Below are 27,369 nucleotides of genomic sequence, written 5' to 3'. Positions count from 1 at the left end.
ACTGTTACCAAGGCCAAAAACAGAAGCGGGGGTTGGGGTGGGAATCCAGTCACTTTCTGTTTACCCTGGAAGGGAGGAAGGAGGCAGGGAACCAGAAATAGTCTTCCCAGCAGCGGTCTCTGAATCAACAGGGACATTGTCTGGGGATCTCAAATGCCGCTGCAAATGTAGCGGGCAGGGGGTGGTTCCCGTCTGCCCCGGGAGCCTTCTCAGTTCAATAAGCTTCTGTACATGAAAGAGTTAACCACACACTTACCACAGAATGTCAACCTGATGACAATTAAAGCCGTATCAGATAAGAAAAACAATATACTCTTGTTCTTTGAAATCTAAAAGCAGTTTTTCTTCAAACCTTTGAAACCTATTTCTTGGGATGGAATCTTATTTTTAGTAGAAATACGGTCCATCAGTGAATCCCACCCGGAGTCTGCCCAGGGACTCTTCTGCGAAATAGAATCAAGATTTTTCAACTGGAAAGCAAGAGTTTCCTCTGAGATTTCACAGAACACCAGATGGGCTGAGTATGCTGCTGGTAGAAACAAGACCAGAAGGGAAACATAGGAAAGAAGGAATAAGGAGAAAGTCTCGGGACGCCGGGGAGCCTTTGGGAACAACGTGCTTCCGGCGAACCACAGCCCAGCCTGGGTGTTGTCACAGGTCCTAACGGTGTCGGGCACAGAGAATCCATCGGAAACCCGGATGGCCCTGGATCCGAGGTGGCCAGCAGCCCTGGGGCCAGTCCTCACCCTAACCCACCATGCTGGCCCCTGATCTCGGCACAGAGGGACCCCAGTGTGTGGAGTTTGTTACAGTGGTGGGAATGGACTGGCACAGGCACGATGCATTTCACAGGGAAGGAAGATCCACACGTGGACACACAGCTCCCAACCCATCTGAAGGGCTAGTGCTTCTGTGGGTCCCGGGGTTCTTGGTGCTTTGGCAACGGCCTGATCTGCTCGTCCACTGGGCCTTGCCTGTGTCTGGTTTAGTATAAACAAGCAGCAGAGGACGTTTCAGGGCGGGTGGGATGACTGACCGGGTGGACCACGCAGCACGGGGAGGAGGTTAAGACTATCAAGTGAATTGTACCAAAAACCCTCGCCTGTACTTGGAAAATAGGCCTCGGAAAAGTAAACTCCCCTGAGAGGTTTCCATTGAGTTTAGTCTATGGGTTCGACCAGCGCTGGAAGAGACACGGCCTTCCATGACCCCAGAGCTCCCCATGAGGGGTCGGCTCAGCAGCCTCCCTAAACTCCTCGTCAACACAGAGAGCCACAGTTTCCGATCCTTTCAAGGAGCAGATGCTACTCGTTTCAATGGAGACCTCGATGTTCGTGGGTGTGGCCCCAGGCGGTGGTCCGCGTGGGGACTGGGCTTCCTCCAGAATTCAAACCCGTGGTGGCTGCGTTTTTCAAGGACATGGGAACTTAAGGTGTGTTACCTTGATTCCCTGGGAATCGCTTTGTGCTGCAAAGTGACAAGTGGGACTCATCAAGGACACGGTAATTAAAGCATGAACTGGATCGACCTTCTTCCTTGCCTGGACCCGTTGCTTCAGTCCTGCTCAGGAGCGGACAGGAGGCGGCTAGGGAGTTCGCTGCCCTGGTGAGGAGGTCAGTCGGCTCAGTCCGCACAGCATTGAGGAGCTGTTGCTTTCCACTCTGTCTAGGGCAAATATTTAGTAAGCTGCAGAATGTCAGGGCTCAGAGGGGGCTTGAAGACCCTCTCTATGGATCTGCTCGCCTGCATAGACGATGCATACGTTGTCTCAGAGTTACCGCATGCTGGACGGATCCAAGGCGCTTTACACCCTGGACTTCTCTCATCTCTCCAGCCGGCTACCGAAGTAGGCTATTACCAATTTTAGTGATAATTAACATCACTATTATTTTATGTTATTGTAATTAAAATATAATCAAATATATAAGTATATAATAAATAATTAAGAGATATAAATACTATAGTATAATTAACACAATTATAAATAAAACCATTTAATAATTAATCATTAGGTTAGTCGTTACCGTCTCCATGTTACAGACTATTGGTGTCAGGCACATGGCTCCTTGACCTGCCCAGAGTCGCACAGCCGGCTGATGGCAAAGCCAGCGTTTGGATCCGGCAGCCTGATGGGACTGGGAGCTCATAACCCCCCCTGCATGTCCTCCCTCCGTGTCTCGGCTGCACCCTATTCCTGCGGCCCCTGGAGCCTCTGGCCTCCTGCTGTCCTCGTCTAGCATCTGACCCGTGTGGTGGGAAGGCTATGGCTGGCATCTTGGCGGGGGGCATGAGAGGGAGCACAGAGAGGTGGTGAGGGCTGGAATTAGGCAGGGGAGGATGGGGGTGTCTTTCCCTGAAACAGGAGAGAGAGGAGAGAGAGCAGACCCAGGCGGACAGTTCTATGTGTGTCGAGCTGGAGAAGCCTGTGAGCTATCCTTGGGGACTGGGCAGCTTCAAAGTCCGGCAAGTCATGTTTACTGAGCACCTGCTATATCCTGGCTATTTTATAGGCAGGCTGTCTTGCAAGCCTTAGACCCACCCAAGATGGGGGTGTGATCGTCCCATTTCATTTTATTCAGGATTTTATTTTTTAAAGGAATCTCTACACCCAACGTGGGGCTTGAACTTACGACCCCAAGATCAAGAGTCGCTCACTCCGTTGACTGAGTCAGTCAGGCGCCCGTGTTATTCCCATTTTATACCCACAGCAACGGAGGCCCATGGAGGTTTAAAGAACCAACCTGCCATCAACTCCTACCCAGACCGTCGAAAGCCCAGATTGCGTCTTTTCCTTGCCTAAGACCATCCTGTAGTATCCTGTGCCTTGCGGGATGCGGTCCAAAGCCCTGTACTTGGCAAGGCTCTGTGTCATAGCTCATGCCCAGCCTCAGAAATCTCCCCCGCCCCTGCCTGCCCACACTCTCCAGTCGACTGGAAGTCCACACAGCTCTCAGAGCTCACTGTATCCTTGGTCTTTGGCCTTGCTTGTGCCGGGCTTACAGCTCAGTTCCCGTCTTCCTGACAGGAAGTTCTGCTTGCTCCGCTTCTCCTGCGGGCTCCCTCCATGTTTTTCTCTTGGAAGCTTTCTGCGCCCTACTGTCTGGTTTTGTGGCATTCCTCCGTACTCCCAGACACCCTGCTGTGTCTTTGCCCAGTGTCTGCCTCCCTGTGTCAGTCAGATGCCCTCCCCTTGCTCATGCCTGCAGAGAACGGCACCCACCCATTCTTGTGAAGGGAGATAGAGTCACACAAGTCCAAGCGAGTCTTTGAATTCAAGCCTGTAGACTCCCGAAGTCATGAGCCTTGTCTGCTCTCCCAAGATGCTTTGCAATTGGGAAGAATGTCAAGCCGGCAAATGAGCCGTGGGAGATTATTCCAGTAAGAGGGGAGGTACCCCTCGGGGCTGAGCTTTGAAACCACAGGCGAGGAAGTGGTGTTTGCAGGACAGAACTGCTGACCGGATGCATGAGGCTGCAGTGTCCCGTGGGCAGAGGACATGCGGATGGATGGATGGATGGTCCCAGGTGGAAAGGACCTTGGACGCCAGGCAGAGGAAATGGGCCGTGTCCCTGAGGCAGCCGGGAAGGATTCGGGCTCTTCAGTCAGGGACAAGGCATCATCACGAACGTCACTTTCAGGGGATGATGAAAGAGTCCTTAAAACGAGGCCTGGAGGCTTGCCTAAGAAGCTCATGGGACTCGATGACGCCTGTCGTCAGCTTGCTTCCTTTGCACGGGGATGGAGCAGAGGGCCCAGCTCGGTCACGTGGTTTTCTGCTCAACACGTCCGAGTCCTCATCTGTGCAATGGGAGCAATCACGGCGCCCGTCTGGCAGGGCTGCTGGGAGGGTGCCCAGGACGGTGGGTGCAGAGTCGCGGCCCGGCCCAGCCCGGTCACACGCAGCCATCACCAGCTCAGGCCAGAGACCCCGGGAGTGGGAAAGTGAAACCTGCCAGGCTACCGTGTGAAAGGCGGTGACAGTCAGTGAAAGCCCCGAAGTGAACTCTCCAGCGAAGCGAGCGAGGTGAGCTGACACGCTTACCCTTTGCGGTCTCTGCGCTCCCCCGGGTGTCAGCCGGATGTCTGAGGAAGCTGCCTTTCATTTGACAAAGGTTTTTTTTGGTTTTCTTTTTTTCCTTTGCCTTTTCCTTTTTCTTTTCTTTCTTTCTTTCTTTTTTTTTTTTAAACAGTTGTTTGTTTTGCTTTCCACTTAAAATGAGGAGGTTTTCTCTTCACAAAGGTCCTTTTATTCTAAATCAGGCTCTGAAGAGAGGTGTCGCTACCGCAGGGGCCGGAAGCAAGACACCACAGGGCTGCTCAGCTGGGATCAGGACCTGGCCCGGCCTCGTGGGCGGGGAAGCCGTGGTGGCCAGGACACCTGTCAGGTGCGTGGCCTCCTGCAAAGTCAGTGCCCCCAAAACTCCCGGGAAACTCACCGGGCTCCCAGACAGGAAGAAGCTGACGTCACCTCAGTTTCGGGCCTTCATGCACAGTCTTAGCAGTAATTCCTACGCCCTGTGCGTGGTATCGTCACAGACCCACCTTTCTCTGAGGAGAGGGGCCAGTGGGCTCCAGGGGGCGTCTTTCATTTTGAAATGAAAAAAAAAGAAAAGGAAAAGAAAAAAAAAAAAAAAAAAACACTGTTGCTTTGCTTTTAAGTAGTGATGAGGGGCCCTTCCTTCCCCTCTTCCTTGGAGAGGCCCCTGCTTTCCGGACGTCTGGGGCTGGGGACCTGTTCGCACACAGTCGGGGGTGCGGGGGTCGGCCGGGGCGGTCTCTCCGTGTGGCTTTGCAAACATCTGGGGTCCATGGGAGCATCGGGTTCTCCAAGGAAGGTCAGTGCTCCCACCTGAAAGGTTCCCATTTGCTCCAGCAAGGAGTTTCTTGAGCAAAAGAGAGAGCTTTGACAAGCCCTCTGTCTGTATGATTCGAATATTATTGTAATTCAGCATCTGTGGTGTTTGATTTTAATAACTTTAGTAATTGATACTGGCAACACAGTGCTCCTGGTGCTCCCTTCTGTCCCGGTGTTGGGGTAAATACGAGGCAGCTCAGAACCGGGCTCGCAAGACGAAGGGACGCGTCTGTGTCCCATCCGCTCTTCTTCACACTTAGATCTTAGACTTACCGAGTGTTGTAATTATCTCTGCAAGTTATTTCTCTCCTCCTGGGTGAGGAGTTCCCCACAGCCCAGGACCGGGTGATCACATTCATCTCTGACCCTGTATCTGACACCTACTAGTTGCTCAACTAACGACTCGCTGAATGATCGGTATACAAAGGAATGAACCCGTAACCAGGAGTCCTGCCGCAGACGAGACTGTCCCCAGCCACCTGCCCCTTCCCTCTTCCACCAGTCTGTCCCCTGTCCCTTAGCGACAATATTTGCTAAACTCTGAGAAACTCCACAGCATAGAAAACTCCCACTATCACGCCTCGGGGACATACACTCGATCCTCACCTTTGTTTTTTTTTTTTTACTGCTGAGAATACCAAAAGCAGCAGAGCTTCTAAGGAAGGTGTCTATTTCGGGCCCAAACAGAAAAGAGTGGGTGATGCTGTGGGCAGAGATTCCTGAACCTGGCGGGGTTGACTCATGCCTGAAGGTGCTCAGAATTTCCTCTGTTTTGTGGGCGGCTGGGGCAGACTGGGCTCCACCGAAGCGCTTTCTTTGAAGCCGAGTCAAAACCGAGTCGGAGCTGCTCTTGGGGCGGGGGGCGGTGGTGGTGGAAAGAACACGGGAGGGGAACAACAGGAGTCAGAGTTTAAGACCCCAAGGAAGTGGGGCACCTGGGTGGCTCAGTGGGTTAAAGTCTCTGCCTTTGGCTCAGGTCATGATCCCAGGGTCCTGGGATCGAGCCCTACATCGGGCTCTCTGCTCCGCAGGGAGCCTGCTTCCTCCTCTCTCTCTGCCTGCCTCTCTGCCTAGTTGTAATTTCTCTCTGTCAAATAAATAAAATATTTAAAAAAAAAAAAAAGACCTCAAGGAAGCAAGGAGACTGGAGAGGTCAGTTCGGTCCCTTGAGTAGAGGCAGGAGCAGGTGCAGAGCCCGAGGGTCTGGATTTGGGAACATGGACCCGGGACAGCACTACAGGAGCGGTGGGCCGTAGCTCAGAGACACTTTCTTTGACTTTTCACAGAGTGAGAATAAGCTTCTTTCTCAGTACGGCCCATGAATTTATGCCCTGAGCGGCCGTTTAGAAGAAGAGTGAACAATGCAGTCTCACATCCTAGCTCTCCCCTGGTTGCGTTACGCTGGGCAGCTTACTTAGCCTCTGCGAGCCTCAGTGTGCCGGCTGTAAAATGGGGATGATAAGGAGGCCTTCCTGACTGTGAGCGTTACCTGAACGGACGCCCCGCATTCCCATAGTTCCTGAAGGAGTGCCTGCCGGCCATGGCTCTTAACTCCTGTTCTGGCCCCTGTTGAGAACTAGGCAGAAACGAATCAGCCCGCAGGAGGCAGCAAGCATCGCGACACGGGTTCCAGGTGGGCTTGCCTTCTCCATTCCCAGGTCCCAGCTGACAGCTTCGCTCACCTGCTCCCGTTTCTCCCCCCCGCCCCCCACCTCCTCCCTGTAGGCGGCCGGGCTTACTGGGGCGGTTCCCCCTGATTTTCAGGGGAAAGGAATCAGCTGCCTCTTCAGAGCTTTCCTTCTTATTCCTTAGAAACCTGCTGCTCTTGCTCCTGCTTGTGGGAAAATCATTCAACTGCTTCTGGTCTCCAGCCACCAGCCTGCTTTCTCACTGTGTATGGCAAGAGGCGGTGGGAAACTTGGAGAGAAAACAACCCCAAAAAGCACATCTGACCAATCAGCCTCCTGCCTTCCACCCTGGAGCAGGCCTGCCTAGAGGCACAGAGCTCTGACCGGCACAAGCCTCCTCCCCTTTCCCTTCCCGGTGAGGTCGTCACCCTCACTTGGGTGCCTTAGAGTTTTCTCCTGCCTGAAATGGTCCTGTTTGCGGGATATCCAGCACCGAGTTGAGTTGTTGATCAAAAGCCTCAAGGATTGGGTGCGTGAGGGCATTGGGACGGGTTGTCAGGAGGGAAGCTTCTAGAATCTAGCCTCATGGTACGCGGTTAGCTGCAGCCAGGTCGGGGCAAAATCTGGATGTAGGGAAATTAGACCCAAACTTTCTGACCATTATTGGGTCCTATTATATGGTCCTGGTGATGCCGAGCCAATGATTCATCCTGCGAAGGAAATCTACCAGACACCGCTGACACGTGTAGACGCCTGGAGGATGAATGTGAGGGGAGGACTCAGGTGCTTTTTGTCTGAGCAAAGGTATGTTTTCATCAGAGAACCACCAGCACCTTGAGTCTCGTTTCGCTCCGCACGTACACAGAAGCTTTGGTTTATACATGAAATAGGGGCCTTTTATTTCCCTGTGCTTGTCAACTCCTCAGTTTTCAAGTCCATGACAGAACCTGATCCGTGTATACAACTTAACAAAATCATTAGAAAATACTGTCGTCCACCCCATGTCCTCAGAGTCACAAGCACGAATTCAGAGTCATTATGTCCTAGGACCATGTTCTCTGAGAAGACTTTCCAGACTTAACCCACACTGTCCGGATCGCGATGGCACGCGCTGACTTCGCCATGCACTACTCTAGAATAGTTGATCTTGTATCTTTCCCAAATTGGTTTTCCCGTTTTAGTTGCAAATTCTACACTGGTAGATACAATGTGTATTTCTTCTCTCACATGGTAGCCTTGCTACTCAAAATGGGGTCTGTGCACCAACAACATGGGCCTCCTATGGGAGCCTGTTTGAAACCAGAATCTCAATCCCCACCCCAGAGATCCTGAATCAGAATCTGGTACATGACAGTATTCCATAGTGATTTGTAAATACATTAAATTTGGGGAAGTACTGCATTAAGGGCCCTAATCTTAGTGAATAGAAAAAAATAATGGAATCAGACAACCACGGGAATCATCATTTTGTGGATTTCAATCCTAACTATGTCTTAAATCATTTAAGGAACTTAGGAAAAAAGTATTGTGTCCAGTTCTCATCTCCACAGAGTCTACCCTAACTGGTCTTAACTGGTCTTGGGTGGGCTTGGATATGCTTTGTTAAAGCACTCCAGATACACACTGGGAACCGCTGCTCTAAATACATTTCCCAGTGAGACGTGTTCTCTTACTGTTGGATGCAAATCAGGGAGGAACCATAGAACAAGTCAAATAGCCAAAAACTATCTGAATAATCTTAGAGGGGAAAATACCTAAAATACCTAGAGATGACTACATTATCGTTTGCCCCTAAATGGGTGACTTGTTTGAAAGCCTGGTGGGGGTTCAGCGATGGGCACTGACTCATTGGCAGACACTCTTGGCTCTCCTTTGGCCGTCTTCTAGAAGGAACTGCTCAGCAGATCTCTCATCCCCACAAGAAGCTTGAGGGCAAGGACCACACACTCTTTCCCCTTGGTGATCCTAACCCAGCCGTGGACGGCCGGTTGTGTACCACCGAGACCCCATGTAAAGATGTGCAGGAACATTGGACTGGACTTTAAGAGGCCTGGATGCTAGTCCCGGCTCTCTGCTTTCCCCGGTTGCCTAGTGTTTTTGTTTTGTCCTTGGCACCCTTCTCTTGCTGTCCTCCCTGCATACAACCATTCCTCTTAAGTTGCCTTTTCCAAGCCAGTTACAGCTTTCTTTCCAGGGAGGGTAACTTTTGTGTTTCATTCTCTCTGTTTATGACTACCAGTGTAAAGACGGTGAAGATCAGTTCAGAAATCTTACCAGGTGACCATGGTTTACAGGGAGGCTACAACCCAGAGAATTATACTCCAGATTTTGTGTGTGTACGTACATTTTTCTAAGGAGACAGCTCTCATAAAGTTTTCTCAAGGACTCACCACTCAGAAAAGATTGAGAACCAAAAAAGCCAGATGGATCCTTGCTACCACAATGTTCTCCGTGTTGAGATGTTCAGGCTCTATGTGGAGGAGGGACAAATGAGTTGATCTTTATGCAATGAGGTTCTCTGGGCTTTCTTCCCTCCCTGATGCTACGTGTGGCATTGGCTGACTCTGCCAAAGAAGAAACTCCTGAAGAAATTATTAGGAAACCAAGAGAAGAAGAGGGTATTTAAGTGTCCTTGAGCTTTCCTCACATGATACCTGCCTAGAGGAAGAGCTGAACAAGAGACGAAGATCTCAGGAAGTTTAGAGACACCCAGGAGCTTTTGAGGGCCCCAGGGTGGGCCATGGACTGATGCCAGGGTGGCACACATTGTCAGCCTGAAGAGAAGCAGTCACAGATTCTAAGTCCAAAGGGATCAGAGGCTCTCACTTCAGCCTCCTGCCTGGTTTGGGAAATCTCTCTACCTTATTTGACAACCCCTGATTGGAGCTTTGCTCAACCACTTCCAGAGAAAGAGAGCCCTTTGTGGAGAGGAAAGGGGCAGAGGAATTTTTACCCCAAATGTTTGGCTAACTGGAAATTTGCCCAACACAAATAAAGCTATGGTTCAAGTTGTACCCTTTCAGAGACTTCCCCTTGCCCATTGCTTTTCTGTTTCTCACCACTGTCCAGAGTTTGGGGCAGGGTGCAGGCAGTGGACTGGATTGTGCTTTCTCTCCTAGAGCCAAAAACTTGTATGTGATCTTCGATTTAAAAAATGTGAACATCACATATCCTTAATTTCATTTTCTAGGAGGGGAGGTAAAACATATCGGAAGGAGACAGAGGAGAACCAGCACGGAAGGTTGGAAAGGGGCCAGAAGGCCACCCTGTCCCTCTTCCTTGCGCCCCTCGATAGCCCCAGAAGTGGCCAGACAGCTCTACTGGAACCTTTTCAGGGACAGATGGCTTCTAACTTTTGAAGCAGTCCATTGAGTGAGGACCTATCCTTTTCTCACAGGAAATGGCCGGGGATAAATAGAGGAGAAACAGGTTCCCACTCGTGTGGGACCGCTCCTGTGAGGAACAAGGAAATGGTCTGGAGGCGAAGATTCCCTGAGGAAGCAAACAAGCAGCAGAATGCGTCACCAGCCCGCAGTGGTGTTTTGGTCCTGACGCTTACAGCTGCAGCGTGTACGGAAGCAGTGGGTCATGGCTAAGCGCTGTGGCGTACCTTTCAAGAGTTGGAAATAACCTGCCACGACATGCCAGGCTTCGGTACTCTGCCACTTAAATGTCTCTTTAGCCCAGACCTTGTGTGTATCTCTTCAGTCTGGAAACTTTTTCATCTGAAAATACCCTAGCTTGAAAATGCCTTTTAAGCAGAGCTTATTTTAGTCCCTTTTCAGAATTTTTGACAGAACAACAGGAGTCTCAAAATCTTCTCTTTCCTTCTTCTCATTTTATAGGGAGAAACTGAGGCCTGGGGGGGTGGGGCCGTTTGTCAAAAGTCATGCTTATCACATGTCTTGTCTTCCATCCTCCAACATGCTTGTTAGGATGGGCCTTGGCTCACTTTCAAGGTTTGATTTTCTCCCAATTCTTCTCTTCACTGACCTGAGGTGATAGACCCCACTTTCTAAGGAACTCTTAATTTTTGAGGTTCTCCTGACCCCTGGGCAAGGAGGGGAGCAAGGAAATTCACTTGAACGGCCACCATGTTGTGGAATGGCCTGACTCAGGGGTGACTCTAGCTATTACAGCAATGACTTCCACCAGACCTAACAGAGAAGTATCCAGAATGCTCAAGACTTAGTCAAAGAAATTTGAGGATACTTCTCTTTGAGATGAGTGGGTTCAAGTGTTGGAATTGTAGGAATCAACAAGGGTTCTTTACTAGCCCCTCTAACTGACCATGGGTGAAGTCACTTTTTTGTGTGCCTTGCTTGGCTCAAATCTAAAATGGAGCGTACGTACAGGTGACATACGGCACTGCCTGTATAAGACGTGCTGTTTTAGAGAAAGTAGTGACTGATCTGTGAGCTGTTCCCTAAGCTTACCAAAGCCCCGTCTCTCCAAGATGTATCTTGAACATGAGCAGAGTCAACCATGGTAACAACACTTTGGGATCTGAAGAAATGGAGTGATTAGATGTGGAGAGTGAAGCATTTTGGGTTTTAATGACAAACTTGAAGAGGGGAAATTCCAGTGTGGGCAGTAGTCTTTACAAGAAGGGATAATTAGACAAAAATATCATCTTAATAGGTTTCCACACTTTGGGTTTTTTTTTAAATTTAGGGGATGAAGATTTGATCACAGAATTCCTAGAATGAAAGAAAGATGATCAAAGCACAGATAAACTTTCAGAATTTCCACAATTCTGAGAAAGGTGCCTTCGCTAACGTGCCATGTTGGTAACATCAGGAGAATTCTCTTTTTAACCACATCCCAGGACCCAGTAATACAGAGACTAAAAACACCTAAGTTGACTAATACATCCTCTGCAACCCATCACAATTTTAACTGGTGGCTTTGGAAATTTTCAGAATGAAAATCTGCCTTATGAATCAGCTAGAAATTGCATCTGTTGACAGTCTGATTTCGTTAGAGACCTCTCCCCCCCCTGAGGAATAAAAAGTCTTGTTTATTTTAAGACTGGGTTTCTCCTCTTGGAGGAAAGGTCTGAGATGAGGTTCTTTCTTATCCTGGGGTGGTTCCTAAACTATATTTAATCCCAGAAGCTCAACCCATTTCACTCTTTGGCCACCAGGTCTTCATTAGCCTCTTGATTGGACTATTTTAGGGGCCTCACAACTTGTCTCTGTGTACCTGATCTCCCTCCTCTCTATGCCAGGGTCATCTCCACAGAGATTGTGTCTGCAATGAGTGGGAAAATCGTAAGTCAGGGAGCCCTGGGTTGGAACGCCAGGTGCCTGTCTGTGTGACTTCTGAGTTTTGGGTTCTTCACCCAGTGAGGTTGTGATATCCACACTGCAAAGTGGTTACGAGGATGAAAATGAGACTTACCTGTCTAGCACAGAGAGGGCGCTCTATAAATGGCCATGGTCATTTTTATTGTCTAGTAGTCATTGGATCATCCATTTGACCCCATCCTATATTTTCATACTCAACCCCCAATGTCCCTACATGATTATCCAGTGTTGGGGGCCACAACAAACCCCCTGCTGTCCCCTCATCTTCTGCTGTGTCTTTGGTCATAGGGCCTTTCTATCTGGAATGTCCACTTGGGGAACTTTACTAGTCTCTCAGGGCTCCTTTTGCACGCTACTGTCATGCAGCTTCTCTGTTTGTCCTGCTCACATAGATTCCATCAAATTCTAATCTGTAGTACTGTTCTGATGCCCACGCCTTTCCTTCCCTTGCTAGGTTATAAGTCTCTCAAGGATTGAGACTATGTCTTGTTCATTTTCGTATTTCCTACAGTGTCGAGATGAGGACTAAGAGGTACTGAATAGATTTTTGGAGACCTGAGTGAATGGAAGATTTCTCATAATACTCCCACTTGCCACACGGCCACCAAGACCATTCATATCTCCAGATAAGTCACCAGCGGCTAGCAATAACACAGGTTTACTGGAAATGTGTTTCCCACATATGTTGTAAAGGCTTTTCTGTTCTAACTTGGACTGTCCTCCCACTTTGCAAAGATCATAATGAAACAGAAGTCATCTTATAAACCTTCCAGAAATCATGCCTTCTTCAACTCCACAGTAAAGAAATTCCTACCCCTGGGTCAGCTCACAGCTCAACATAACCTAGCTACTTCACCGAGTAAGCAAAAAGACACCTTATATGCAGCAACACGCTTCACTTCTTAGCACACCTTTCTATGGCTAGTTAGCATTATTATTCATCTAGAAATTAAGGCTATGAAATTGTAGACTTTGATTTCTTATCTGTCCTTTTGGGTAAGCAAGGGAAGAAGTTATTAGAAAATTCACACTCAATTAGGGAAGGTGGTTTGAGGTAGAAGTTAGTGGTTTCTGATTTGTTAAAAAAAAAAAAAACTTTGACAAAACCCATTTGAAAGGATGAATGAACTCCAAAATTTGCATATGTGTGTGTATATATACATATGGATACATGCATACAAACACATGAAGTCATAAGAAATAGTAGAGTTCTTAAAGTGAGTACGCTTATGCTTTCTAAAATTTCTACAACGTTGCGCATGGAAGGAAAATCCTCGCTATTATTTCCTGAGGCCGTTAAAAATAACATATACATCCTTGAAGCCAAACTTAAAATTACCCTGATATTTCCTATATTGCTTACTGACATCTCAGGACATTACCTTGGTCTTAGAGAGATTCCTAGTAGATTTTTCTTGTTATCTTACACCTGGTTGATGCCATGAAAAACCAAATCCATTGGAAAATCAGAGGAAATTTCTTGAGGCACCTGCTCATTAGTAGCCCTGTTAACATTCCGTTATCACACCACTCCATTCACCCCATAGATAACGAACACTGAGTGGCTGGAGAACCACCGGTTTCAAGCTCTGTTTAGAGATCGGGATGCTGGAAGCATAATATGGGACCCTCGGGGGGGGGGGGGTCATGGACAAGGCATAGACCCCAAGATTCAACCACCTGGTCTGCGTTTTCTACTTAAATAACTGCCCCTTCCCGATTCTGTGGCTGGGAAGAGGTAATATCCATTAGCCTTACCCAGATTCTGAAGTCACCCCATGACCTCTTACCTGTCATATGGCCAGATACTGCGATGAAGGTAGAGATTCCCCACATCAGCAAGCTTGGCTCCATTGTCCTGGCACGTGGGATCAGCTGCCTTCTTGAGGGCAGTGGAGAGAAGGTGTTTCTTGGCAGAAGGTCAAGTTTCCTATCAGCCTCTTACGCGCATCATGCTGGGAGAATGCGAGATGAAGGATATTAGTCCATCCGGACTGTCATCCTTGCTGCGGTCTCTCTAGTCTCTAGGACAGTCTGGAGTCGCTCTTTATAAGTATTAGGCTGCTTTGTTCAGTCAGGAAATTGTGCCTAGCCCTCTCTAGTCTCAAATATAGGAAGTGGTTTTAACCAGGTTTTTTTTCAAGTTCAATTGCTGGGAGGTGTGGGCTGGGGTGGTGAGAAGGATTGGACTTCAATTATGAATCCTTTCTTCAGCTTCACCCAGAGAAGGGAAGGGAGATTCCCCCGCCGCTGAAAGAGGGTGAGCAAGCATTTCTTGGCAGTGGTCTCATTTCACATTTCATAAATTGACCTCACTGTGAAATCGAGGTCCTCCCCCAGACTTGCGGCTCCCTGGGGAGTCAGCAGGTCCCACACGAGATGGCGGGGGGAACCATGGCGGGGTTTTCAATATTGAGGTAATTGAAAAGGAAACAGAAGACTGACCCATACTCAGAATTCATGAATTGTCTCTAGACATCTATATTAAGTAGTGGTTATAATCATTTCAATATGATGTCCAGGTTTTTGAATGTGAGTTGTCATTTTACAAGATATTTTGCCTCCAGATTTGTCTTTCTCTTAAAGTGTCATACTAGAAGTTGGCTTTTGGGGAACCTGGGTGGATCAGTTGGTTAAGTGTCCGCCTTCAGCTCAGGTCATGGTCCCAGGGTCCTGTGCTGGAATCCCACATTGGGGCTCCCTACTCAGTGGGCAGTCTTCTTCTTCTTCTCCCCCTGCCCCTGCTTTCTCTCTCTCTCTCTCTCTAATAAATAAATGAAATCTTTAAAAAGTGGGCTTTGGTTTTAAACTTTGGACTTTTTTTCCCCCCCAAATTAAATCTTTCTTCCTTATTGAATTATCAGAGTTACCTTCTGCTTTTCATGAAATGGTTGACTGTGTTCTGCTGTCCAGAAATTCATGTCCATTAACAACCATCTAGTTATCATAAAATACAGTTTTTTTAAGTATTCAAAAGCAAGTGAAAGGAAGACCGTCTGGGCAAACCAAAGTAGTTCATGGTACCAATATGTATTATCTCCATCTCTGACATTCTCTCAGAAAAGCAACTACCTCTGAAGAGAGCCTTGGAATTCTGCAAATGAACTAGGGGTGGTTTCCTAGTGGAGTACCAGAGTTTGCAGAGAAAACAGTCAACTGATCTCTTTCTATCAAAGTGTGACAAGATTATTTTTTTAAGATTCCAGAGCGGGCTTACCCTCACTGCTAGAAACACGTTCAACCACATGCAGGGGAGGGCAGCAAATCCTGTTTTCTCCAGAGTCTGCCCCACTGACCAAAATTTCCAATTTAATGGAATTTTACTAGACATAGTTATCACTCCATAATTTTGAAACAAACTTACAGAAAAATTGTAAGTACAATACAAACACCTCCTCCCAATAAACTATGTCAGAATTGTTGCCTTTGCCCCGAATACTTCAATGAGTATTTCCGACCAACGAAGAAATTCCCCAGCATCACTGCAACCATTGGTTCGGCAACAGGGTTGATGCATTACTATGATCTGTCCTTAAATCCAGGTTTCCCTAGTTGTCTCGGTGACGTACTCCCAGCAAAAGGATCCAGTTTGGAACCATTTCTTACATCTCGTTGTCATGTGCCTTTAGCAGGTCCTTGGTCTTTTCTTGGTTTTCATGACCTGACCCACTGGAAGATGACAGATAAGTCAGTTTGTAGATTCTCCCTTAGTTTGGATTTATGGACTGTTTGCTGGTTATTCGATTTAGTTTTGTGTCTTTGGCAGGAATAACGTGGACGTGAGGCTGTGTTCTTACCTCACACCCTTTTATCCCATTCCTGATGACGTTTACTCTGGTCAGTTGGTTAAATAAAATGGTATCTGCCAGGTACCCCCGCTTTAAAGACTCTGTTTTCCTCTTTGTATTAAATATTTTGTGATAGGATGTAAATATCTGTTATTGATTCATTTATTTGTATCTATGTGGACCCATGATTTTTTATTTTATGCAGTAGGTTATAACCTATTACTATTATTCATTTCAGTGCTCAAATTGTCTCCATTTGTCAGCTGGGGGCCCATGCAAGCTGGTTTCTGTGTCCTTTTGATGTGCCTCATCATTCCTCTTGAGTACTTCTTGCTTTGGGGACATCAAAAGATTTTCTGGGCTCATCTTTTACTTTCTCTTTCCCAGCCCTGGAATCAGCCATTTATCCAAAGACCCTGGTTCCTTTAGAGGAAAAGAGTCCTTAGAAGCCACGATGTGCTCATTGCCATCGGGGAAGAACTAATGCCAGGCTCTCCCAGTGGACAAAGCTGGGGGATACATGCATGTACAGTACATGTATGTACACACACATATGCACACACACGGACACCCTCACCTCTCCATCCATATGTATTTCTATACCCATCTACGCATATGGAAAGTCATGAATGTGTTCACACTGATACATCCCAACATCCCACTTGCCATCTAATACCGCAGGATTGAATTCTAGTTCTTTCCTTTCCTATCTTTTTAACGCCCTTCCCTGACAGTGGGAAATTTGGTTTCCATTATCTCTAGTCTCTTCACTTTTTGATAAAACCCCCTGTATGTTATCAGCCTCTTATTCCTGCCACCATTCCTTGCCCCACATGGATTCCCTCCTTTCCCTGCTCAGGCTCTGAATTCCTACTCTGAGTCAACTCCCAAACTCGGAGGGAATGAGCTCGTCTTGATCAGGCTCTGACAACCCTTACCAGGCTAGCCCTCTACACCTCACGGATGTGCTTCTGGCCCTGCTTGGGTGCGGCACCACTATGCTGGGCCCTTCCTTTTGGGGATGACCTTCTCCACTTGCTTGAGTTCCACCACCAACCCCACATGTGAACCTCCTTCCCATTTCACTTGGGCTCAGATAGCCCTTGGCAGATTGGCAAGGCTTTTGGGCCCCTCTGACCAGGTTCTAACTTCCCCCATTGGACCGCTCCCTGTGGGGACCCCCACTCCATTCTGCTTAGACCCTGACTCCTCATTTCAGACCATCTCCCCATGGAGACCCTTCCTCACTACCTTTGGGCTGTGACCCCACCACTATTCTGGGCAACCGTGCTACCTTCCACCAGAAACCACATTTGGCTCCCTTGCTTTGCTCTCCCTGAAAAATTTAGGACTGAATTGTTCAAAAAAGGAAGGAGAAAAGGCAGGCTAGTGGCTACCAGCAAGACTAAAATAATAAAAGGAAAATGAGGCCACAATGTGAAATCTAGACACGTTCAGAGACTGAGCACATAGGTAATGAAGAAGCAAATAAAACCATGATCACCTCCAAGATTTTTCGTGTGCTTCATGATTTCTTAAACTCTAGAAGATCTTAGCAATTAATATTTCTTGAGGGAAAGTGACAATTACCTAAAGTTCACTAATACCTTCAATTTTATGTCAGCTGCTTTTTCCTTTATGAAGTGAAAGTAAAATTAAATTTAATGATATTTATTTATAAATTGTTTGAGGATCAAAAATATACTAACCAGGACTCATAATGTACATTTGGATTAAAGTAGACAACAGAAGCTAATCTCACAAATTAATTTAATTTCTTTATAAAATAATCAAATTTGAAGCATGATTTTCTTTGCTTTACAATAGAACCTCCCTCAGCTCCTCCTCATAATAATTAGAAGAGCTAAATCTATTTTATTTTAATAGTAACAGAGTGATAAGGTATTAGTAAAATAGATTAAATATCTTTTTTTCCATTTTTATTATAAAAACAGTATACAAATTATTTTTTAAGATGTATTCATTATTTTTAGAGAGAGCATGTATGTGGATGAGTCGGGGGAGGGAAAGAGGGAGAGAGAGAATCTCCAGCAGACTCCGCACTGAGTCAGGAGCCTGGCACAGGGCTCCGTTGTAGGACCCATGAGATCATGACCCAAGTCAGAACCAAGAGTTGGCCACTCAACCCAGATGCCCTGGTAACAAATTGTTAAAATGAAAATAGTGATTCGGGTGGGGGGGGGCTTTTAAACCAAATAACTGTAATTTTCATGAGGATTCTTGGCTTAGTTAGGTCCTTGTAACGAAGGCCACATTTGACAGTCCTTACACGCTTACACTGGTATGTAGGGGAAAGAGAGGATCATAGAAATTGTACATGGCTCCAGAAAAAATCGTCAGCTAATTTGCCTTCAGAAGCTCACTTCTCCTTTTTCAAGAAATTTCAGGTTGCATTTTTTTTTCATATTCACTTAGAAATGTTAAATCTTGCTGCTTGTTCATGTCAGTCCCAGTTGCAGAACCATGTAAAATTCTTTTAGTCACAGAGGTGAGTCTGCAGGGCTGTGGGATAGACATGTTGGGTATTCGCTAAACTGAGTAATGTCATAAGCACAGGATGAAATTAAAACCCAAGTGACATGACAGACCAGAGACCAGTAAATTGGCAATCACAACATGACAGTGTGATGGAGACCTCCAACAGCTCACCAAAATCATTCTTCCTTTCTTCTCGGGTAAATGAGTAGAATACATTCCCAAGCCTCCCATAGCTAGGAATGGTTCTTTGATGAAATTCTTGCCAAGAAACATTAGTGGAAGTGATGTTTCAGAATTCCACCTCATTTGTTTTACCAGAAACCCTGGTGTTTCTTCTTTCCTGCCGGCTGAAATGATATGACCAGAGTAATTTTGGAAGTTTGGTGTTGAAAGAGCCAGCACGTGCTCCAACTGGGTTTTTGAATGCCTGAACACAGCTACTTATGATCAGGAATATGTACCTCAAATTGCTAAGTCTAAGTAAAATTTTTTGTACATTAAGCCACATTATTGTGGGGTCTTTTGTTAGAGAAGCTTGACTTACCCTGACTAATATAATTGGACTCAATGGACAAATCAAACATCACCTGTTCCTGTCTTAGTGATTTCCCCAGGGAATAGCAGGCCGGCTTAGGAATGGCTCAACAAATCACAAAAGAACAAGCATAACTCACCATAAATGGGGAAAAATCCAGAGCATTTTCTTAGCTTCTAAGCAAAAATATTTTTACCTTATCCTTCCCAAATATGGAGGCTCTGCCATTTTGCTTTAAACAATAAATCTAACTCAATGATTCCATTGTGTGACATGTTGTAATTTGAAGTTTCTTCCTAATATTAACGTTTCACATAAACATATCTTGACATTTGAAACAAGAAGTTCAAGCAGCTAAGGAACTCCTAGGACCACTAATAAAGCAGTACAAAAAAATACCTTTAAAGTAACTGATGATCTTTATAAAATATTTAAATCATATTAATGAAGAGTTTCAAAATAATACCAGATCACAAAGGCCTCACAATTTTTCTGACAAAATAAGAGGACCAACTCTTGGTACTAAGACAGACTAATATAAAACAAATAGCTGACTTTTACAGTTTGCACTGAGTGACCTTTCAGTCCTTGTTTCCTGCCCTTCAGCTTTCTAGTTGATGTCACACTGCACAGTGCAGACACAGAAGATCTGGGGAGAGGAGAAGGTAGCAGAACCATTTTGTCGTGAATTATATATCATCTCACAGTGACACTCTATATACCAAAGCTGCTGTGGTTAATGAATTTATAGTTGAGATGGAAAGACGTATGAGAATCACTGCCTCCAAGTGGTCTTTTCTAATCGTATCTACTCAGTCATAGTACCTGTCACGCTGTCCCATAATCCACTGTTTATATGCTGTTATACTGCTATTTGTGAAGACAATTATGCATAAAAATATAACTAGCCTATGACAAAGCAACTGCAGGCAAATTCTTTGTGAGCATATGTCCAAGTTTTGTTTCAAGCCTGCTGTAAGGAGGTAATTTCCAATGAGTCCAATTCAAAGATCTCTTTTCTAGTAGGTGGTTTTGTTTTGTTTTTGGAAGAAAAAGTAGCTAGATAACATTGATAGATTAGGCTCAAGAAAGGAACATTTGGTTAAAGGTAACTGAGTTCCTCACAGGATGGATGGTCAACTCTGCAAGTTGAGTCTCAGTTAATCAGGAAATTGCTCAACCCTGTTACCAGAAAAGCTTAGTACTTCCCAGAAGAAACTCTTCCTTACATCAGACGACAAATGGCTGACCAATCTGCCTTATTTTAGGCTTGAGAAATAATTTTTAATGGTAAAAAATGACAAATACAAAAGGTCATGATAAGAACAGCAGAAAGTCAAGAAGGGAAAATTTAGTGGGTTGGTATGATCAGGGAAGGCCTAAGAATTGTCCTTGAGGGGTCAGTGCAGCCTTGGTAGGACATCCTGAGATAACAAGGCACGGTCTGCAGTTGGGAAGAAGAAGAGCCAGGTAGACAGGTGGTGGAATCTATGGGTAGAAATGTCACCTGGATTCAAACTGGGGTGCACCATGATGGACATTATAAGATATCTGGACTTTAGCCACTGAAGATGTCAAAGAAGGAGTGGGACACAATCCACACGATGCCTGAGCTGGGGACAGCCACCAGGGGATCTTGAGAGTATGGAGATGCTGCGATAGTCCCCAGGCATGAAATAATGAGGACCTGAATCAAGTGACACAAGTTGGAATGGCAAGGAGGAATGATGTCAGGACGCCTTGCAAAGGAAAAATGCAGTTTTTTACTTGGCATACAGGGGCAAGAAGTAAAGAGTGGAAGTTGTGAACTTTGGTAGAGGTAGAATTCACTGATTCGAGTCTCATCTTTTCCCTTCCTTGAAAGTTCCCTGGTGAAGATGGTAGTGAACACAGAACAAAGAGGCCAACAGGGGCAGATGGGAGGAGGCAACGGGGGGCTAAATCCAGGTGCCTGAGCCTGAGGTTAGGTGAGGGGCAGAAAGGCGGTGCCAGTAATGGACAAGAGTTAGTTGTTCACTCTTGGTTGCTCTCTCCTCCCACTATGCTGGGTGGTCCGTAAAGAAGGAACTCTGTTTTGATATTTATCATCCAGACTATCCTAACCCTTGGTTCCCCCACTCTTCCATCACCCCACTAATGAGCAGTTAGCTTGCAGCAGAAACGATTTCTAAGGGAGAAGGGGATAAATGAAGAGCAGGTGAAGAGAAAAGACGTGAGAAATCTGTCACTTTCTTTCACTTTCCCCTCATTTACCATTATGGCTTGTCATTTTGATGGCCCTTTCAACAATGCCCCTAGTCCCAAATGGCTCAGATTCTCCCTTGAAAGAAAGATAAAAGAGATGGATCTTGAATGATTGGAAGCAGAAACAAAAAAGGAGGAGAAGGGATGGGATAAGGAAGAAAGAAGTAAGAAAGCAGTGATCACAGGGAGGGATGGTGAGTCTATACGTGATGAGGTCACACAGCTTGCTGATTCCTATTTGTTGACGATGGTGTCACCAGTTCTCAAAGGCATAGTCAATAGGGTGGGCCTGAGTTTGCACATTAGAGATGCTGAGGGTGAGAAAAATTGCTTTGTAGAAAAAAAGAGGTAGAGATGACAGAGGCTGGCAGAGAAGGGGTTCAGAGTGAAAAATTAAGGGGAACTTTGGGGAAATGATAGAGAACTGAAAGAGATTTTTAAGATCATTGGCAAATAATAGTTTGCAATTTGCTTTGCGATGTTAACCCCTTTCCCCAATATTTCCACAAAAAGCTTGAGTTAAAAAATCCCATTTCTTGCTCATGCCTTTTGGAGTTGACTTCACTTTGAGGGTGTGTTAACATGCTGAGCCCAGCTTTCTCTGTGAGATAGGGGCAAGAGAGAAGGCCAGTGAGCTCAGGATCCCACAGTTTCCTTTCCTGCTGTGGGAAGGAGATCCCTCTCCTTTCCTGCTGCCGTCCTCTTCACCATTTCTTTGTGGACTCCTCTCTCCACCCGGCGAGTCTCAGGAAGGGATAAGGTAGAACTTGGATAAAATAATTTTGCCTCTGTCAAGTCATCCCTCAACAAATGTTGACCGCGTACCTATGATTAAAGCGTGGTGCTAGGATCTGGGGCAGGCTGAGACATTCAGATCTGCTCTGAGGATGCTCACAACCCACTCAGAGGAAGAAACAAACTCTTGACAAGAGAAATGACTGGTGGGTTCTGCAGGGATCCTTTGAGCGTGCAGGCCTGCCCTGCCGTTCCCAGCTGCACCACATGAAAGCAGCCTTGCTCTGTCATCTCACACTCCTAGCAGTGCACCGTGCCGAGCTGTGGCATCAGCGACAGAATCCAGAGAGAGGAGGACTCTTGGCAGCCCAGTGACAGGAGGTGCTGCAGAAAGCTTACTGTTTACGTAGCTCGTGTTTCTTCTTCAGTTCAGTAAGAGGCTGTTTCCCAAGCCTATGGTGTCCCGAGCCTTTCTCACCTTTATCTCCTAGCTATGGGTCTGAAATCTCCATGACAGGTCCTAACGTTTCCTTTTTCTCATATAGGACACGCGCTCTTGGGTGCACCCTTCATTATAATTCAATTCACGGAATATAGATGGGGGACCCAGGAACAAGGCACTCAGTCCAGGATCTGAAAGATGCAAAGACAAAGAAATCCAGGGTTCCTGCTCTCAAAGAGCCCATAATGTAATTATGGGGATTGGGAGCTTCTAGAAAAGCCCCAGCCACCTGCAAACACTTCTGCTAAATTGGCAATCCCCCAAATAGCAAATCAACCAATACAAGAGAAGCTGGGGGGTGGCGGTCTTCAGTACCTGTTTGTTACATGGGGGCGGATGCGTAGTCGGCATCTGCTGTGAGTGACACGTTTCATCGTTGAGAGGAATGTCATACTATTTCAGATTTTGCCCCAGTTGGTGCTATGCAAACAGCCTTATTTCTCTCAAACTGGTGTTGAGAACGCCGCTGCTAATTCTATGAAATCTACAGGTGCATCCTGTTATTGTAATACAGAGTTGAATTTCTACAGTTTGTAATTTCCACCACATTTTACTAGGCGGGGCACAGGGGTACCATGGAAAATCTAAATCCACCGTGAATTGGATAACTCCCCTCTTCTCATGTCTAGTTTCCAAGGAACCATTTGGCTGTTGTGAATTGCCCTGCCTATAAGATACTGGGAGAGAATGGTTGGTTTGAATTAATCAAAAACTGAGCCCTCCCTCTCTCATAGTTGACAGTTGACCTTGCTACCATTTGCTGTTTACGATGACCAGTCCCGATGGATCTCACAAAGATGGCCAAAATTTTAGAGTCCTTTTGTCCTTTTCTATTTGAGAACAGGATGTGTTTGCTAGATGGATGTCATCTTTTCCATTGTAGCTCTAGTTCGGGGGTGCATTAGCACCCATCTTTTCCTTCACACCAGCACTGATCATTTACTAATGGCTACCCGAGCAGGTCCTGGGGCTCCATCTGAGCTCAGGGGGCTGTAGGGATTTACTTGGAGGGGACATGTTGGCCTCTCCATCATTCTTCTCCATCGTTTCCAGGTTAATTTTCTTGAAGCACAGTCATTTTTCCCTTCCATTACCCCAAACCTAGAGTCTTAGGAATCCATAATGTCTTTGAAATTAAGTCCAGATTCATCAACATGGCATTCAAGATTCTCCCTCATCTGCCCTAGGCTAGCTCTTCCATAGGAATTCTCCACTATTTCCCTTCCTGCTGGCTTTGCTACAAACAAACAATAAAGTAAAAGTCATCAATGGCTCACTAATCCCACAACATCCTCCTTCCTTGGTTCAAATCGGATTCTTTAATACCCAGCTCAAATGCTACCTTCGGATGGAAATCCCACCTTATCCCACTGTCCTGGAAGTACTGTCTCTCCTCGGCATCTCAATGAGAATCATAATCACTAGCGTTGATTAAGCATCCACTACACGGTGAGCACCAGGCTAAGCATTTCATGTGTATTATCTCATTGCCTTCTCACAGCGACTGGTTAAGGTCAGCGCACTATCACAATTTCCATTTTACAAATGAAGACATCGAGTCTCATTGTGGTTATGGAACACCCACCCTTGCACGATTAATTAGGGGTGGTGTCATGTCTAGATAGCTAGGTCTATCTACGTCTTAAACAGTGCCACTATTCCATCGCTCTCAGGGCAATTTCAACTTTATAACACATTACAGGTCTCTGGGGACATATCTGATCATTCCAACCAGACTGTAGGTGCTTCTAAGGCAGGAAGTGCTGCTAAGTCACTTTTTTATTCCTGGTGCCTCGTGCACTACCTTGCACCTGATAGGTACTCTGTAGGTATCTTTTGAATGAATGATGACATGGAGAGCCCTTTTAGAGCTCTAGTCTCAGAAGACAAGATCTATATAGTATTAGCCTTAACTGGTTTTCATGACTTTCATTTCATTTACTGTATGGAACTGGGTTTGAGGAGAAATCACTCAATTGTGGTATATCTGAGTCCCCAGTTATGCCATAGGTTTCAAAGGGTTTGATTGGACTCACACCTTAGTGTAGGTGGGAAGTGGATGCAATTAGCCAGCTGACGTACGTTCCTTTTATTAGGAGCAGAGTGTGTTCTCTTTGACTCTAGACCTGCTTCTCCTTAATAGCCAATGGGTCTCCAGAAACTGAGCTAGACAAGGGAGGGTAAGAATGGAGGAGCACAATATTTTCCTTATTTAGGTTCTGAGAAACTTTGCCCTTATCGTGAAAACTCACTTCCCCTACAATTTTTTCTAGCATCTTCTTGTTCCGGAGTTTGAGAAAAGGGAAAGAAACGAAACAGAAATAAATAAAAACAATAAGCAAAACCCCAAACAGGACCATTCTTGTCATGGGGTAAGAGGATTATTTCATAATAGACAAATTTTTAATTTTATATCAACCTGGAGGATTAAAACAGAACAAAGGAAGAACACAAAGTGACATTAGCAATTTGTTAAATTCATGAAATCCAAAACTCTCTTCTATCCGTCATTACCAGCTGGGGTATTAACGATACCTCAAACTGATGAAATTCATTTTTTCTGAAAAGCTCAAAACTTTTTGTTTGAGTTACCTCCTTTCTTTTCCTCCCAAACCGTTGTGAAACATTCCGTTGCTTTGTTGATACATGAAGCGATTGAGATCTGCTGAGCCTAGGTTGGTTTCATCTAGGCTGTAGACAAGAACTAAATCCTAATTTCTTCACTTCTCTTTTTCTGGATTAAAAAAAAGCCACATCTCTCCTGTTATTACCCACGTTTCCCCACATTGGTGATTTATCTGTCTTTTTATACAAAGAAGGGAATTCTTCATCTTCCACTGAGCTCATTTTTGGAGCTCTGTTTCCACTACCATTTATCAGGTACCTAATATGTGCCTGTCACATTGCACTGGCCTTAGAGCAGGGACAAAACAGACAACGTTTGCCATTGCTGCGATGCTTAAGTTCTGGCGGAGTGGATAGACAATAAACGAACAAACAAATGGATAGGTACTGTAACGATCCATGGGGATAGTTGTTACAAAGGACACTAACCCAGGTAAGTAAAGTGTGCCAAGAAGGGGGCGGAGGGGTCAAGAAAAGCCCATTTGAGGAGTGACACTTGGACAGAGTCCTGGGTAAAGTGAAGAACAGCCGGGAAGCTATTTGGAAGAACAGGACCCCATGGCAGAATGAGCTCAATGTCCTAGGATCAACCATCTGGCTGGTGCGAGTGAACAAACTAGAGGACAGAGGAAAGAGACGCAGGTTGGAAAAGTAGGGAGCGGCTGGATCATTTAAGGATTTATAGACCAGGTCAGGAGTTTGGGATATTATTCTGAAACGATGGTCGCTCTGAGAAAGCCGAGAGCAGAAGAGTAAAGTGATCAGGTTATCACAGTTGTCCAAGTGAGACAGACAGTGGCTTGGCCTGTCGTGGTAGCAGTGGAGGCTAAAGTGAGTTGATTTTTTTATGGACTTTCTGTCTTAGTTTTAGATTCACAGAGAGCCTGAGCGGTAGATAGGAAGAGTTCCCAGTTACCCATTGCCCCTCTGTCCCCACACAGCCTCTTCCACCATGAGCCTCCTCCGCTAGAGCGGTGCGTTTGTTACAAATGATGAACTTACATGAACATGTCATCGTCACCCAGAGTCCATAGTTGATACTCAGGTTCACTGTTAGGGTTGTAAATTCTGGGGATTTGGACAAATGTCGAATGATATGTATATGCCATTGGAATATCGTACAGAGTATTGTTACTGCCCTAAAAATCCCCGTGCTCTGCCTATTCGTTCCTTCCTTCCCCCTGGTCCCTGGCAACTAGTGACTTATTTACTTATTTATTTGTATTATGTTAATCACCATGCAGTACTTCATTAGTTTTTGACATAGTATTCCATGATTCATTGTTTGCACATAATTAGTGACTTTTTACAAATTATTTTGTTTTCTAAGAGGGGACTTATTATGCTATAGTAGCATGCTGAAGAAATGCTGGCAAGAGAGAGACAGAGAGGAATTACAGGCACAAAATTTTTGAATAAGAGAAAGACCAAAGGGTTTGATGTGTGGACAAAAGAAGCAGCCTGAGATGCCTGCATAGACAGTGCTTCTACTATAACAGGTGGAAGATAGTGAATACTGGGTCAGAGGTCGGTGTGCTGATACGTGTGGTGGTGAGAAGTGAGATGAGCCTTCTGATTGCTTAATTTTTTCAGTGAAATGAAAGAAACAAGGTTGTCACCTGAGAAAAGGGGGAAACCGAGCGGTGTTAGAGGAGGTGGCTCGGTCAAGTTTTTATTGAGCAACTACTATGGGGACCAGTCACCATTTTGGGACTTAGGGAAACATTAGTGAGCAAAATCACATTGTGCTTTCATGGAATTTACATTCTAGTAGATTTGAGAAGGTGTGAGAGGTAGAATGGGTATCAGTTTTGCTGTCATAAGGTTTAACCCAAAGCTTCAATGGCTCACAACAAAAAAAGTTTAATTCTCCCCCATGCTGCATGTCAGCTGAGGGTCTTCTACATTTCTGCTGTGGCCATGGCTCTGCTCCAGACAGTGAGTAGACTAAAACTCTCCTCATTCTTGGTCTTCTTCATTCACAGATCTCAATCAGAAGGTCAGTCCCCATGGAGGGGAGGGGAGTGAGGAGAATGGGGTGACTGGGTGATGGACATTAAGTAGGGCACATGATGTAATGAGCCCTGGGTATTGCATAAGACAGATGAATTACTGAACTCTACATGTTAATCAATGGAATAAATAAATAATAAATAAAACAAACCTACGGGTTTTAACTGAAAAAAAGAGAATATATTCTAAAATAGGGGCGCCTGGGTGGCTCAGTGAGTTAAAGCCTCTGCCTTCAGTTCAGGTCATGATCCCAGGGTCCTGGGATCGAGCCCCGCATCAGACTCTCTGCTCAGCAGGGAGTCTGCTTCCCCCTCTCTCTCTGCCTCCTTCTCTGCCTACTTGTGATCTCTGTCTGTCAAATAAATAAATAAAATCTTAAAAAAAAAGAATATATTCTAAAATATTTTTTTAAAAAACAAAATAAAATCAGCCCTTGTTTGGTATGTGCCAGGCTTGTGATGCAAGGACTCAAGCAAGAGAGCTTACAGAAACATGGAATAATTCTTAGAACTTTTTCAGTGCAGTGGGCATCCCATTCCATTGGCCAAAGCAAGTCACATGGTCCAGCATGACACGAGTGGGATGGGACAGTAAACTCCTCCCACAGGAGACAACACAACTAGTGAAAAAGAGGGT

The 27,369-nt window shown here is 45.7% G+C and overlaps 1 protein-coding gene across 6 annotated transcripts in view; it reads right to left on the bottom strand.

The window, feature by feature from the left end:
• Nucleotides 1-13,829, bottom strand: part of IL2RA (interleukin 2 receptor subunit alpha) — a 47,152-nt gene extending 33,323 nt beyond the window's left edge. For all 6 annotated transcript variants that reach the window (XM_046013839.1, XM_046013837.1, XM_046013840.1 and 3 more), the window contains exon 1: nt 13,583-13,829. In XM_046013839.1, coding sequence (XP_045869795.1) covers nt 13,583-13,646 — 64 coding nt within the window. In that variant the 5' untranslated portion in view covers nt 13,647-13,829. The remainder of the gene's footprint in view (nt 1-13,582) is intronic.
• Between the last annotated feature and the right edge of the window lie 13,540 nt (nt 13,830-27,369).

The sequence above is a fragment of the Meles meles genome, chromosome 7, assembly GCF_922984935.1.
Source record: "Meles meles chromosome 7, mMelMel3.1 paternal haplotype, whole genome shotgun sequence".
Taxonomy (NCBI): Eukaryota; Metazoa; Chordata; class Mammalia; order Carnivora; family Mustelidae; genus Meles; species Meles meles.
This window is presented reverse-complemented; position numbering and strand designations above follow the sequence as displayed.